Source organism: Chelon labrosus, assembly GCF_963514085.1.
Source record: "Chelon labrosus genome assembly, chromosome: 23".
Classification (NCBI taxonomy): Eukaryota; Metazoa; Chordata; class Actinopteri; order Mugiliformes; family Mugilidae; genus Chelon; species Chelon labrosus.
The window spans coordinates 21,567,500-21,582,993 of NC_140356.1; the positions used below are offsets into that span (position 1 = coordinate 21,567,500).

General features: G+C 44.6%; 1 protein-coding gene across 1 annotated transcript; it reads left to right on the forward strand.

Annotated features, from left to right (window-relative positions):
• The first annotated feature begins 407 nt into the window (after positions 1-407).
• On the forward strand, positions 408-8,412 carry drd4-rs (dopamine receptor D4 related sequence). The gene is made up of 4 exons (XM_084573217.1): positions 408-3,224; positions 5,272-5,384; positions 5,665-6,344; positions 7,505-8,412. Exons 1-4 carry the CDS (start codon positions 2,985-2,987, stop codon positions 7,705-7,707), a joined length of 1,236 nt encoding a protein of 411 aa, XP_084429343.1. The 5' UTR covers positions 408-2,984; the 3' UTR covers positions 7,708-8,412.
• The last annotated feature ends 7,082 nt before the right edge of the window (positions 8,413-15,494 follow it).

The following is a 15,494-nucleotide window of genomic DNA, read 5'->3' on the forward strand; positions in this document are numbered from 1 at the left end:
TACTGTCAGCCAATCAGAGAGCAGCAATGATGAGAGAGAGGAGAGAGAGAGGAGAGAGGGAGGAGGAGGTGGAGGAGGTGATGGTGATTGGATGTTGAATCTTTTTATAGACGAGAAGAAAAAGTTGTCAGTGGAGACGAAGAGCAGAAACAAAAGGTGAAAGAGAAAAGAAACAGCAACACAGGAGGAAGAGGAAGAAGAGGATCGAGGATGATTTATTACGTGAATAAATAAAAGAGAGAAACTGGAGACCAGATGATTCTTCCTTTCTGTAAGTTTTCATTTTTTTTTCTTTCTGAAGGTTTAATAATGAACGAGTTCAGCTCTGATCCTCAGTGACGATGATTTGTTCAAACGTCAGGACGAGAAATAATAAATAACAAAGAAATGTGTTAGAAACTGATTAATAACTGAACGCAGGGACAAGGTCCAGACTCCAGAGGACGTCCTCCATCGACCAGCACGTCCAAATAAAATGTTCCACTGTCATTAAACTAATCAGAGTTCAGACCGAGCTCATGCTGTAGAACCAGAACCAGAGGAACACGAGCAAGATGTCCGTCCAGACGTTTGTCCTCTAATGTGATAATGATGTGGACCGACTGGATTAGGGTCTCCGTCTGCGTCCTCTGTGTCATGTGACCTGATGACCTCATATTAAATCCGTCCAGATGTTGGACTCATTAATTTATTCTCACTTCACTGGATCAGCACTTCCTGTCCGTCCATGGGTTCAGAGACACCCGTCCATCAGTCAAGATCCAGTGTCAACCAGAAGACGTGGACGTCGCCAAGGATACGTCCACTGTGTTTTTAGGATTAGGATCATGTCTAGCCCACCAGGTCGCTACCCACTCAATTGTTCTCTGAAGGGACACAGCCTGATTTAGTCCAAACTGTCCTCAGGCCCGTTGCCATTGTTACCATGGTTACCTGAACATGTCTCCTGTTGGAGCTGAGACTCACCTGCTGACAGAGGATCATGTGACTACAGGTGTCCTCACTACCTGCTGACTACTCCCTGTTAAACTGATCTTCATCTTTATCTTCGTCTTCATTATCATCATCCTCATATTCATCTTAATTTTTATCACCTTCATCATCATCATCATCATCGCCGCTGTCATCCTCATCATCATATTCATGATCATCCTCACCATCATCTTCATCAGAACAAACACCATCATTGACTCCACCTCCCAGCATCCACTCTGTTGTCTCAGGACACCGTGAGGACAAAGACAGTGTTTTATTGTCCCACTTGGATGCGTCTCTAAATTGATGAGACTTGGACGCATCTCTGTCTCAGAGACTCCAGCGACTGTCTTCTCTGATCAGTGGACATAAAATGAATCTCTCTATTTATTTTGTGGAACCTTTTCATTAATTTATCTGTGAGTGAATCCAGATGTGTCTCCAGGTCTAGTTCTTCTGAGACGTCCTCATCTCTAGACTTTTGTCTGTGTTTACGTGTCGTGGTGATGATGTGTGGGCGTCATGGTAACACTGAAGCAGCATCACAGGATGAGAGCAGTTCTGTGATCTGATTCACTGAGGAGACACTTCACCAAACAATACGGCTGACATTTAATGAAACCCTGTCCGTCCTCACGTAACCACGGCGATCAATTTCAAACTCTGTCCTTTATAATCACAACGTCTGCAGCTGCTGAATCAGTATGACGGGTTGACCCTGACACAGCATTTATTTTCTGATCAATCGTCTACAATCAAACTCCAGATATCGATGTGTCTGAAAACCTCAAAACAACATGAATCCAACAAGGTCCAGATATGATTCAGTCAGGAGCAGCAGAGGTTGACTAGACTTAGACTTAGACTTTATTGATCCACAAGGGAAACTGACTGGTCACAGTAGCTCAGTTATAAAAAAACACTCTAGAGAGTAACAAGTAAATAAATAAAATTAAAGTAAAAATCTAGTAAAACAAAATAGTAAAAGCAAAAAATGAACAAAATTAGGACATGAACACATGTAGAAGAACTAGAGACAGCAGTAAATCTACACTACTGGGCTAAAAAAAGTCTCCACCTGTATTTAACTAATAAACAGGTATTCACCTCCTATTGGATAATCACTGCATGGGTGATTATCTTTCAGCTGACAACAAGTTATTTAAGCCCAACTGATGCAATGAGTAGCTTCTCATTTCTTCAACAACCATGTCTAAAGACACATCCTGTGGTCGTGGAGAAGATGTGAGAAGGGTCAAATCATTGGCATGCATCAAGCAGAGAAAACATCTAAGGAGATTGTAGAAACTACTAAAACTGGGTTAAGAACTGTCCAAGGCATTATTAAAAACTGGAAGGATAGTGGAGAAGCATCGTCTTCCAGGAAGAAATGAAAGAAATCAAATGGAATTAAAACAACAGTAGAAGCACTGGAGAAATCAAAGAACATGATCCTCACAGATCCCTTCCCACCATCCAGGTGAGAGTGAGCACGGTGCAGCAGGTAGATGACAGCATCATCCACACCAACATCAGGCTGATACACAAACTGAAGAGGGTCAAAGACAGGGCCTCTGGGGGTCTCAGCTGAACCAGGGTGAGTCTCGTGTGACGTCGGTGTAATTGGTCTGAAGTCGTGGAAGCCAGGTGGGACGGGCTCCTTGGTCTTACTGAGACCGACTGAGTCCATTCAGCTGATTCTCAGATCTACAGATAAATAATCTCATCATCTTGAATCCAGGAAGAGACAAAACTTCATTGTCTGGTTTGTTGTTGACACAGAAAGAAGATGACAAGAGAAGAGAAACTTCTGAGCCTGTCCAACTCCTGAGACATGAGCCGACACCTGGGACAGGTAGCAGCAGGGTGAGTACTCTGATTACTCTGAGAACCCTGAGCACTGTGCTCTGACATGAAGTATAAATGCTGCTTTAAACACAATAAATGTAGTCATATTGTTGTGGACAGATGTTGAGAGCAGTCCAGCTGATGAGTTCGAGGCCTCCATCATGGACAATGTGACACCTGGCAGCTTTCCAGGTGAGACGGATCCTAAGGACTACAACTACCTGGCCCTGGTCCTCGGCATCCCTCTCATCCTTATCATCATCCTGGGGAACGTCCTGGTGTGTCTGAGCGTGCTCACTGAGCGCTCGCTGAAAACGGCCACCAACTACTTCATTATCAGCCTGGCGGTAGCCGACCTGCTGCTGGCCGTGCTGGTGCTGCCGCTGTACGTCTACTCTGAGGTGAGACAGGTAGACACACCTGTACATCTAGGTCAGTGAGACAGGTAGACACACCTGTATGTCTAGGTCAGTGAGACAGGTAGACATACCTGTATGTCTATTCTGAGGTGAGACAGGTAGACACACCTGTATGTCTATTCTGAGGTGAGACAGGTAGACACACCTGTATGTCTATTCTGAGGTGAGACGGGTAGACACGCATGTACGTCTAGGTCAGTGAGACAGGTAGACACACCTGTACGTCTACTCTGAGGTGAGACATGTAGACACACCTGTACATCTAGGTCAGTGAGACAGGTAGACACACCTGTATGTCTAGGTCAGTGAGACAGGTAGACACACCTGTACATCTAGGTCAGTGAGACAGGTAGACACACCTGTATGTCTAGGTCAGTGAGACAGGTAGACATACCTGTATGTCTATTCTGAGGTGAGACAGGTAGACACACCTGTACGTCTACTCTGAGGTGAGACAGGTAGACACACCTGTACATCTAGGTCAGTGAGACAGGTAGACACACCTGTATGTCTAGGTCAGTGAGACAGGTAGACATACCTGTATGTCTATTCTGAGGTGAGACAGGTAGACACACCTGTATGTCTATTCTGAGGTGAGACATGTAGACACACCTGTACGTCTAGGTCAGTGAGACAGGTAGACACACCTGTACGTCTAGGTCAGTGAGACAGGTAGACACACCTGTACGTCTACTCTGAGGTGAGACATGTAGACACACCTGTACGTCTAGGTCAGTGAGACATGTAGACACACCTGTACGTCTACTCTGAGGTGAGACATGTAGACACACCTGTACATCTAGTTCAGTGGGACAGGTAGACACACCTGTACGTCTAGGTTAGTTAGACAGGTAGACACACCTGTACGTCTGGGTCAGTGAGACAGGAAGACATACCTGTACATCTAGGTCAGTGAGACAGGTAGACACACCTGTACGTCTACTCTGAGGTGAGACAGGTAGACACGCATGTACGTCTAGGTCAGTGAGACAGGTAGACACACCTGTACGTCTACTCTGAGGTGAGACAGGTAGACACACCTGTACGTCTAGGTCAGTGAGACAGGTAGACACACCTGTACGTCTACTCTGAGGTGAGACGGGTAGACACGCATGTACGTCTAGGTCAGTGAGACAGGTAGACACACCTGTACGTCTACTCTGAGGTGAGACATGTAGACACACCTGTACGTCTAGGTCAGTGAGACAGGTAGACACACCTGTACGTCTACTCTGAGGTGAGACGGGTAGACACACCTGTACGTCTAGGTCAGTGAGACAGGTAGACACACCTGTACGTCTACTCTGAGGTGAGACGGGTAGACACACCTGTACGTCTAGGTCAGTGAGACAGGTAGACACACCTGTGCGTCTCGGCCAGTGAGACAGGTAGACACACCTGTACGTCTACTCTGAGGTGAGACAGGTAGACACACCTGTATGTCTAGGTCAGTGAGACAGGTAGACACACCTGTACATCTACTCTGAGGTGAGACATGTAGACACACCTGTACGTCTAGGTCAGTGAGACATGTAGACACACCTGTACGTCTACTCTGAGGTGAGACAGGTAGACACACCTGTACGTCTAGGTCAGTGAGACAGGTAGACACACCTGTACGTCTACTCTGAGGTGAGACATGTAGACACACCTGTACGTCTAGGTCAGTGAGACAGGTAGACACACCTGTACGTCTCGGTCAGTGAGACAGGTAGACACACCTGTACGTCTAGGTCAGTGAGACAGGTAGACACACCTGTACGTCTACTCTGAGGTGAGACAGGTAGACACACCTGTATGTCTAGGTCAGTGAGACAGGTAGACACACCTGTACGTCTACTCTGAGGTGAGACATGTAGACACATCTGTACGTCTAGGTCAGTGAGACATGTAGACACACCTGTACATCTACTCTGAGGTGAGACAGGTAGACACACCTGTACGTCTACTCTGAGGTGAGACGGATAGACACACCTGTATGTCTGCTCTGAGGTGAGACGGGTGCTAGTGAGGACCTGTCTGTCTCTAGTTCCTGGGTGGAGTCTGGACTCTGAGCACCTCCATCTGTGATGCTCTGATGACCATGGACGTGATGCTGTGCACCGCCTCCATCCTGAACCTGTGTGCCATCAGTGTGGACAGGTGAGTCCTGAAGCGTGGAATGTGATGACGGTGTTACAGGCTAAATATATAACAACCACTCCTGTCCAATCACCATCTAGATCTCAAGATAATCAGTAGTCAAGCTGAAGATCCTCGGAGTTCAAGAAACACTTTTAGAGACCAATTAAACGTCTGATTGGATGACGTGTTGATTGGACAAGCCAAACCCCAGACAGATAATGCAGAACCCAACATTCATCCTCGTGTCATCACCAAAACCAGAACCAGAACGCTGACTGCCTGTCTGTTGATATTACAGGTACATCGCTGTGGTGGTTCCACTGAAGTACAACCGGAACCAGTTCAGTGTTCGTCAGCTGGCTCTCATCACTGCGACCTGGGTCTTGTCTCTGGGCGTGGCCAGTCCTGTCATCTTTGGTATGAACCGTGTTCCGGGCCGTGACCCGAGTGTCTGTAAACTGGAGGACGACCGGTTTGTGGTGTACTCGTCAGTGTGCTCTTTCTTCGTGCCTTGTCCCGTCATGCTGTTCCTGTATTACTGGATGTTCCGAGGCCTGCGGCGGTGGAGCGGTCGGAGCCGGTCTCAGGCAGGTCAGCCCGGTCGCAGAACTCTGTCCATACGTCTCGGCTCAGCTTTACGTCGAGCTAAAGCCACGACAACCGGGAGTCGAGGAAAAGTCATGTACACGGCATCCTCTGGGCTCAGCCCCACCTCTCCATCCCAAGTATCCATGACAACACCCTCTCCGACCCCGGTGATGCAGGAACCCCAGGACAAGGCGGCAGCGGAGAGCGACCCAATGACGACTCAGATTGATAGCGTGTCAGACGGCGAGCCCACAGAGGTGAGGGAGGGAGGAAGCTGGAGAGAGAACGGCCTGAAAACGAAAACTGGGAGGAGAGGACGAAGAAACAGCAAGAGCAGCAGAGTCAGCGGGAGGGAACGCAAGGCCATGAAGGTTCTGCCCGTCGTGGTTGGTGAGTAGCACCAGAATCAAGACAGGACCAAGACCGAGACAGGACCGAGACAGGACGAAGACTAAGACAGGACCGAGACAGGACCAAGGCTAAGACAGAACCCAGACAGAACCAAGACCAAGGCAGGACCAAGACAGGACCAAGACTAAGACAGGACCAAGACAGGACCAAGGCTAAGACAGAACCCAGACAGAACCAAGACCAAGGCAGGACCAAGACAGGACCAAGACTAAGACAGAACCCAGACAGAACCAAGACCAAGGCAGGACCAAGACAGGACCAAGACTAAGACAGAACCCAGACAGAACCAAGACCAAGACAGGACCAAGACTAAGACAGAACCCAGACAGAACCAAGACCAAGACAGGACCAAGACAGAACCAAGACCAAGACAGGACCAAGACAGACACGAGACCAAGACAGAACAACATAGAACCAAGAACCAAGTTGAGAGGATGGGATGAAAAGGGGTCAGGGGGCTGGGATGAAAAGGATTGGAGGGTTGGGATGAAAAGGGATTGAGGGGAAGAAAAGAAAAGAGAGGGATGGGGAGGGTGGGGGCTGAGAACTGAGACAAACACAGGACACCCTTTTATAGGTAAGCACAGGAAATAGAATGATATGGGGCGCGGTCTAGTTCCTAAACCTAAGTTATCATAACTTAATTTACTGAAGTGAAGAGAATCAACGCTGAGCTTGGCAACGAGAACCGACACTGATGTTTGTTGAGTTCTTTCCTTTTTCTCTACAAACTGTTTCTCATGTGTTGCTGTAACAGAGTGAAGCCGTGATCATCTCAGTAAAAATAGAAACTGCTTCTTTCCATCTCCGTGGAAACTGCTTTACTTCTCAGCAGCAGCTTCACACCAGCCAACACTGAACACTCGACTCTGACACTCGTCCAGATCTGAGTGGAAACAGGATGATAATGGTGGAACATGTTCAGTCTGAACTAAAGAAGAAACCTGGTTTTTATTTGACGTTCAGAGATGAACTCTTGGGATTTAGTCTCTGCTGGTTTTACTTTGGTGTTATAACCATAAGACTCGACTCAGTCTGGACCCATAATTCTTTCATGTCTTCACTTCCTTGTTGTTATATCTTATTTTTTTTTAAACAGCAACTGCAGAGACATGACTGTCGTTGTCTTTGTGTCTCAGGAGTATTTCTGGCCTGTTGGACGCCATTCTTCGTTGTCCATGTCACAAAGGTGCTGTGTCAATCCTGTGGCATTGGACCAACACTCATCTCCGTGGTAACGTGGCTCGGCTACGTCAACAGCGCCGTCAACCCTATCATCTACACCGCCTTCAACGCCGAGTTCAGGAACGTCTTTCACAAGCTGCTCTGCTGTCGGACATGAACTGACACCGGTCCTCGGCTGTCTATCAGCTCGTTGTCTCCAAAGTTCTTCAGAGAACCCTGGGACATTGAAAACATTGGAGACAGTTGAGACAGTTGACCACCACGAGGGTCTCAGCTGGACTGGAGCAGTAATCTGATTACTGTCCAGACATAAAACATGTGAACATGTTCACAGACGTTCTTTGATATCCAAATAGTTTCCTGTTTAGGTGTTTGGACTGTTTTCATTTTTGTGACAGAACCAGAATCAGGAAGAAAAAGGCTTCATTAAAGGAGGTTTTATTTGTAATGTTTTTAAATGTGAAGGTGAATGTGATGAAATGTAGCTGTAACAACAAACGAAACAAATAAACAGATTGAGGAAATTGATTTTTGTTTAATGAAACCAAACGAATGAGGTAAAACACCAAAGGGTTAGCAAACATACAGTTAGCATGTGCTGCAACATGTCATAAACACACATGTTCAAACTATCATTATATTATTTTAGTTCCACGTTCATTCTTAAAAAGTAAAATGGATCATGTTCCTTGTCCAGAGACCGTGGTTCAAGGAAGGAGTAGAACTAGAGACAGGACCACTGAGTCTGACCCGTGTGGTTCTGCTGAAGAAGATGATGCTGGTTCTGATAGACAGAGTCAGAACACTCAGTGGTTCTCAGATCAGTCAGGGTGTCCACGCTGACCCCTGGACAGAAGTGTATAGTAACGAAGTAGATGTACTAGTTTTTTTGAGGATCTGTACTTTACTTGAGTTTTTTTTTTTTAATCAGGACTTTTACTTTTACTGTACTACATTTAAAAGTTAAAAAATATACTTTCACTCTGTTACTGTGATGTTTGCCACCTCGTTACTCGTTACAAATTAAAATAGAAATATAATTAATCATCGAAGGATTATCTGGAATGGGCGTGTCCGAGAGGACGAGAGGAACAACGTACGGTACTCTCACGAGGTTTAGAGGTAAGGGCGGGATGCGCGGGCGGCGGACATCAACATGGCTACCTCAACAGTTAACGCTGATGAGGAAGACACCGAAGATGTTACCTCACTGACAGCATCTCCTTCGGTAGAAGACGACAGTCACCCGTGACGAGGAGATAGGAGGCACTTCTTTTGTGTTCTTAGGCAGACAGACGCTTTATTTTGTTCTCAGGCAGACACTTGATTCACTCACTCTATAAGTTTTTTTGTTTTTATTTATCATACCACATCTATTTCATTCACCTGAAAGTGAAATAAAGAGAACAAGGGGAGAACCATTTTTGGTTGTTTTGCTTCTTTTTATGCATACTATAAAAATACTTTGTACTTTACTTGTACTTATAATACTTGAGTATATTTTTTCACAAGATACTTTTGATACTTAAGTACATTTAATGTGAGCTACTTTAAGACTTTTACTCAAATGATTTTCTTATCGGCGACTTTAACTTTTACCAAAGTCATTTTCAGTTATGGTATTTGTACTTTTACTTCGTTTTTTTCAAGTACTTTATACACCTCTGCCCCTGGACCAGAGAGAGATGAGGGAAGGTGGTTCTGGTCTGATGGAGAACACATGGAACCGGGATGGAGGGAACACCAGACTGGTCTACAACAATGTTCTGGTAGTGGTAACACTAACCCTAACCCTGGTTAATGTTGGTGGTCATGATGTTGTGGTTGATGGTGTATCCATAGTAAAACAGTGTGTTGTCCAGAGCTTCCAGTTAAACATGTCTTTGTCTTCTTTGTCTTTCCTCCACCTTCTTCAAATGTCTTTCTTTATTTCTCACTTTCCTGAACATCGTTGTTGGTCCATAAATAGCTTCTTCAGCCTCTGAGACACGAATATTCTGCCGACACTTCATCGGCGGAGGATGAAGTGTTTCACACCCAGAGTCAGCTGATTAACTGTTGGTGAATGTGGTTGTCATGGAAACAGTTGTCTCATTGTTTCATTCATAAGGACGTCATGTGACTGACCAGCTGCTCCTGAACTGACCTCAGGTCTGAGTTTTCTCTGAGGAGACGACTTTCTGTCCTGATTATTAGACAAGACGTCGTCTGAGACGTCTGGTCTCTACGAACCCGGAACAGACCAGCTTCTCAAATACTTCACAGTGTTTGTCATTCACCTTCCAGAACATGATCAACACTCTAGTTCACCAGACACTGAATGAACTCTGCTGTCGGACGTAAATGATCCTTCAGGAGGAACATCCAGACCTGAACCTCTGCTCAGAGCTAAATGTGAGAGGGTGAGACCCAGACAACAGGTCATTGAACAAATTCACCTTTAAATAACAGTTGAGGGGGTGAAGCTAGAAACAGGTTCAATAATAGGTTTAAATGTGGAGAAGAAGAGATGGAGAGGATTCACACCTGAGTGTGTTCAGCAGGTAGTTTCCACTCTGGTGATGATGTTGATGATGATCCACTTCACTGACTTCACAGAGAAAAGGTGTTCACTGTTACTGAGGCTGGTTCAGGTGTTAACACCAGAGACTCATCTCACGATCTAAACACCACAAACATCTTCCATCATGTTTCTGTTAGAAGAAGATTCTGATTACTATATTAATAGATCTGTTCATTAATCTGATTAATGTATTAATAGATCTGTTCATTAATCTGATTATAACATTGACAAATCCAACTATTGATCTAATTATTATATTGATAGGTCTATTGAACTCTGTATTAGTATTTTAATTATAATAAAAAAGGGAATCTTTATTCTGATCTTTATTCTGATAACACTGAAGTCTTTGTGTCTTGTGACGTTTGTCCAGTAATTCATCAGATCTGATCCGAGGGACATATTTCTTTTAATAATCCACATTATTTTCATTTATTTTTCTTTTGGAAATACATTTTCAGATTCTCTGGACTTCATGAGTTTAACTATTAAGTGTGAGAATAGCGTGCGACTCTAAATACGTCTGATGATCACATCAAACATCTCCAGGCCTTGAAACGAACACTAACAGATTCAGTTCAGTGCAGTGTTATGATCACAAATGTCTTCGTCAGGTTTCTGGTCCAGAATGATCAGATTTGTGTAATTAGCTGTGAGATGGATGAAATGAAGCTGCGGGTGAAACCATCTGAAGAAGCTGATTGGAGGTTAAAAGGATCAATAAACACCCCATCATCTTATATCTGCAGCTAGAACCAGAACAACTATTAAAAACTAAAGACGGCAGCAGCTTTATTATTGGTCAGGAATCTGTTGAACGGATTTATAGAAAAGATCAGCGATTAAATAAATACATCCTGCATGACTGGACTTTAAGGAGGAGCTGAATCTAAACAGACGTTGGTAAATGTTCAGGTGTCTGTTAACAGGACACCTGCACAGTCAAAGCCTATTGACTGCGTTCAACCTTCTAATTATAATGTGGCAGCTGTTTGGAGGTTAGACTGAATCTATCTGAACTCCAACACGTTGTTTAACTGAGTATTGTTTTAACAGCGTTGCAGAAGCTCACAGTGAGTTCTGTTGGTTAAAGTCCTGCAGCATGTTGGCCTACTTATCCAGCTCATTAATGCTGCTAAGCCCTCTAAAGCTCTCACAACAGTGACACACAGGAAACACACACTAATACACATCAAGGGGGTGAATAGTCAGCGATAGGCCGTGGTTCTCTGACGAGAAAACTGTTGAACAACAAACATGACGACATGAATGTGTGACAACATGAATCTGAGCGACACCGGCTGTCTGTAGGATACAGAGGTGAGTGGTTTCATGGTCTTTGAAGAAAGACTTGGGTTCTTCTTCAGAAACTAGAGAGAGTGTTGCTGTGTTTGTTAGTGGGTTGGCTAACAGCTAATGGCTAACCCCAACTAAACTCTATTGTAACAGCATGAAGCTTTTAAACAGAGAGGGTCAGTAAAACCCTCAACAAGAATATATTAGCAGCTCTGTGTTAGCATACAGATGCTCTATATTAGCATGCAGACACTCTAAGTTAGCTTACGTAGTTCTATGTTAGCACTTACTCCAACAGTAAATGACTCCATTTCGTGATCTTTTAATGAGTTGTAGTAACAGTCGGATGTCACAGAAAGAGGAATAAAGGTGAGAAGATGCGTCTGATTTTACTTCAACTCTGAGTCAATTATTTATTGTTAATTATCAGGTTCATCATCACAGAGCTGCACTCAGTTCGTTAGTTGTTGTTGAGGTTTCTAAAGTCTCTTTGTTTGTGATGACTGGACCAAATATGTGAGAATAAAAATGTTCTTTGATGAAAGCCTCTTTCATCTGGATTAACCAAGGTCACAATGAGAACCACAGTACAACTGAAACTGAAGCAATTTATTCACATGAATATGGTGCGACTGAATCATGAATCATGCTGTGAGATTTTTATCTAGACGACCTAATTTTAGACTTTTTCTCAGTTTGGTCACGTCCTGATCAACAAATGTTGACTCATGGTTTGTTTTCAGGTGTCCTCTGCATGTCTCCACCTCAGGACAACACTGTCCTCTCTGAACATAACCTTTTATATGTTTGAATATTTTCTCCTCAGTTGTCTTTGTAATACCAACACTGTTCAGATCACAGCACCCTGCTCTTCATCAACAACCTTCAACTCAAAGATCAGGAAACCAAAGAGGCCGACACAGTTTTTTCTTGACTCTGTTTTGATGTTTAATGCATTAACTTCAAAAAAAAAATTCACTGATGATCTGATGAGAATCAAAGGAGTTTAAAGGAACAGTATGTAAGATTGTGGCCAAAACTGGCCAAAACTGGTACTGCAATCACTTTCAAAATACTGTAGAACGGTGTATCCCCTCCAACCTCCCCCCTGACTCGAGGTTGCCAGGTCACCGAGGTAACGTTAGGCTACTCAATACGTCTCAATTACGTTTCACATTGCCATAATCGACGTGCTAATGTTGTTTTCCTCGGCGTTTCAGCATAATGACAGAGAAACGGGCTCATAATGCATTGCTAATGTTAGCAATGACGACTCGCCGTTTTTATTTCCCAAACAATTCCTTACCTTTTCAATTCGATGAGCCACCTCCTCTGTATGCGCTAACGTAACGTTACTTTGCACGAACATGCATAACTTTGTTCGACTGTCGTTAATATTTTAAATGTCCATTTACATTATGTACAAGTAAGTTAGCCAGGAGAAAATTAGCAACGTTGGCGTCTGTCTTCAAATTCTTCTCCGTTTTCAGCCGTCTCCATCTTTCAAAGGCATCTCCTATACAAATCCTTGTTTTATTTCGGACTTTGTCACGACGTAGTTCGGATTCATAACGAGGTCTTTTAGGTTTCGTAACGTTATACATGTTTTATCCGACACGTTCGTAGCTGCAGCTGCGGTAACTAGAGCAGAGCTGGCAACCCGGAAGACGAAACTCTACTGACTTCGTGATTGGTAGATAGGTGGAGGGTGGCGCCTCAGACCAAAACACAAAATGACAACAATAACATCAGTTGAGGGCTGCAACTCTCACTTTTAAATGACAATATCCTGGCCGGACCACTGTTGTCAGTGATATAAGTATTTGAAATGAACATGATTTCTTCATGTCTAGTGACATATCAGGGCCATTTTATGATTAATTGAAATACATTTCTTACATACTGTTCCTTTAAAGGATGATGTTCATGATGGTGGAGCTAGAGATGAACCGGGTCAGGGTCAAGGTCAGGGTCTGATGAACAGAAACGCGTCCCAAACATCCATAGGAGGCATCTAACAAAGTAATCAACGTGTTTTATTTTAATACTGGAGCCGTGACTGTAAAATCCTGTTGGACACTAGGGTGATAAAGATGACGATGATAACGATGACGAAGATGATGATGATGGTGATGATAATGAGGATGATGATGAGGAGGAGGATAATGATGATGATGATGATGATCTGATCATTAATCAGGTGGAGGAGGAGGAGGAATATGTTGAGGCCCTTTAAGGTGCTGCTGTGGCAGGTGGCTCTCAGGATATCTTATCATGTTGTTACAGGTAAGAACGTTTTACATTTGTCTTCTTGCTGACTAATCTGATCATCATTACGGAGAACTGAATTGGAACCAGAACCAATACCAGAACCAGAACCCGACTGAGTGAGATGATAAACCAGATGACTGCTGCTACAAACATTCACCTACTGGTTCTTCTTCTGGTTCTTTCTCAGCCAGTCTGTGTCTGGAGGGGTCGGACATCTTTGCGTCGGTCCGAGAGAACAGTCCGATGGGTCAGTTCATTGCCAACATTAGCATCACCTCAGATCCAGGAGCCAACACCATCCGGTTGTGTCTGACTGGAGAGAATGTTGACTGGTTCTACTTGGAAGGACGAACCATCAGACTGAACTCTTCAGTGGCCAGAGTCTTCGACAGGGAGGTACCCTACCCCCTAACTCTAAACTAGCTGGAACAGACACTATTAGCTGGGAGGCTAGCAAGCTAGAAAGAGCCGCTGTTAGCTGGGAGGCTAGGAAGCTAGAAAGAGCCGCTGTTAGCTGGGAGGCTAGGAAGCTAGAAAGAGCTTTTAAACGCCGATTATCATCCAGATTCTAGCCCATCGGCTTGATGCGCCTCTAAACAGAACTCACCTGGAGATGAAACACACCTGAAATACACCTGAAGCTTTAATGTTGTGTCTCATCCGGAGAATCAGTGACTCAGTTCCTCAGATGAATTTGTCTTTTTAGGTTCTGGGATCAGTGCTGATAGCAGAGCTGACGTGTTATGAAGATGACATTTTACAGGTAAGGCCCGTCAGTATCTGGATGCCTCAGAGTAAAGTGACACTAATGAGTCTCAACCTGTTCCAGAGTCGCTACAGGATCGTGGTGGAGATTCTCAATGAAAATGACAACAGACCAAACTTTGTGCCGCAGACAATTCAGCCGTTCACCATCAGCGAGGTAAACGTGATGAACACACGATGAAGCAGGCTGCATGATTAGTACACCCTTCAGTTTCAACACCACACTGTTTCTGTTATTTTGTCCACCCTGACTGATACAATCACACTCTGATGATCTTTACTGATTATTCTAGAGAAATAGCTTCGTGACAGCTGTGAAGAGTAAAGAACTAAAGGTCAAAGGTCAATGTGGAAACACTGAGAGAAACATTAACAGAGTCGTTGTTGATGTCTATGCAGCTGACGTCAGTGAACTCTGTGGTTTTCACCGTGAAGGCGCTTGATGCCGACGGAGACAGGATCCGCTACGTCCTGGACCAGTCGTCGGTAAGATGGAGGACACATCAGGTCCTTGTGTCCATGAATTATACGTCTTCATCACGTGTCCTCTGGAACCTGCAGGGAGATGCGCGGTTCTTCAGGATTGACCTGCCCAACAGTGGAAAGGTGGTTCTGGACAAACCTCTGGACTACGAGACCACAACTCACTTGAAGCTTGTCCTGTGGGCCCAGGTATCAGTCAGCTGATCGTGTTCAGGTCAAAGGTTGTAGTCCACTGGTCACGTGACCCACGTTACAATAACCATCAGCTAATTCTCCTAACAATAACCCAGAGTTATTGGCGAATCGTCCGGTCCTTATTTTAACAGAAAACAGGAACTGAGACATTTAAAGTCCAGCTGTTTGAGACTTTATTGACCTGGGAGACTGAACCTTTTAACATGAACTCAACAGGAATCGAACACTGTGGAGAAGTTCAACACGTCAGCTGTTCTCTCTGTGAACATTGAAGACGGGGATGACCAGTATCCTCACTTCCTGCCCTGCACACCTGTATCTCCAGGTGTCCCTGTGTGCATGAACCCCACCTACACTGCCAACATTACCCA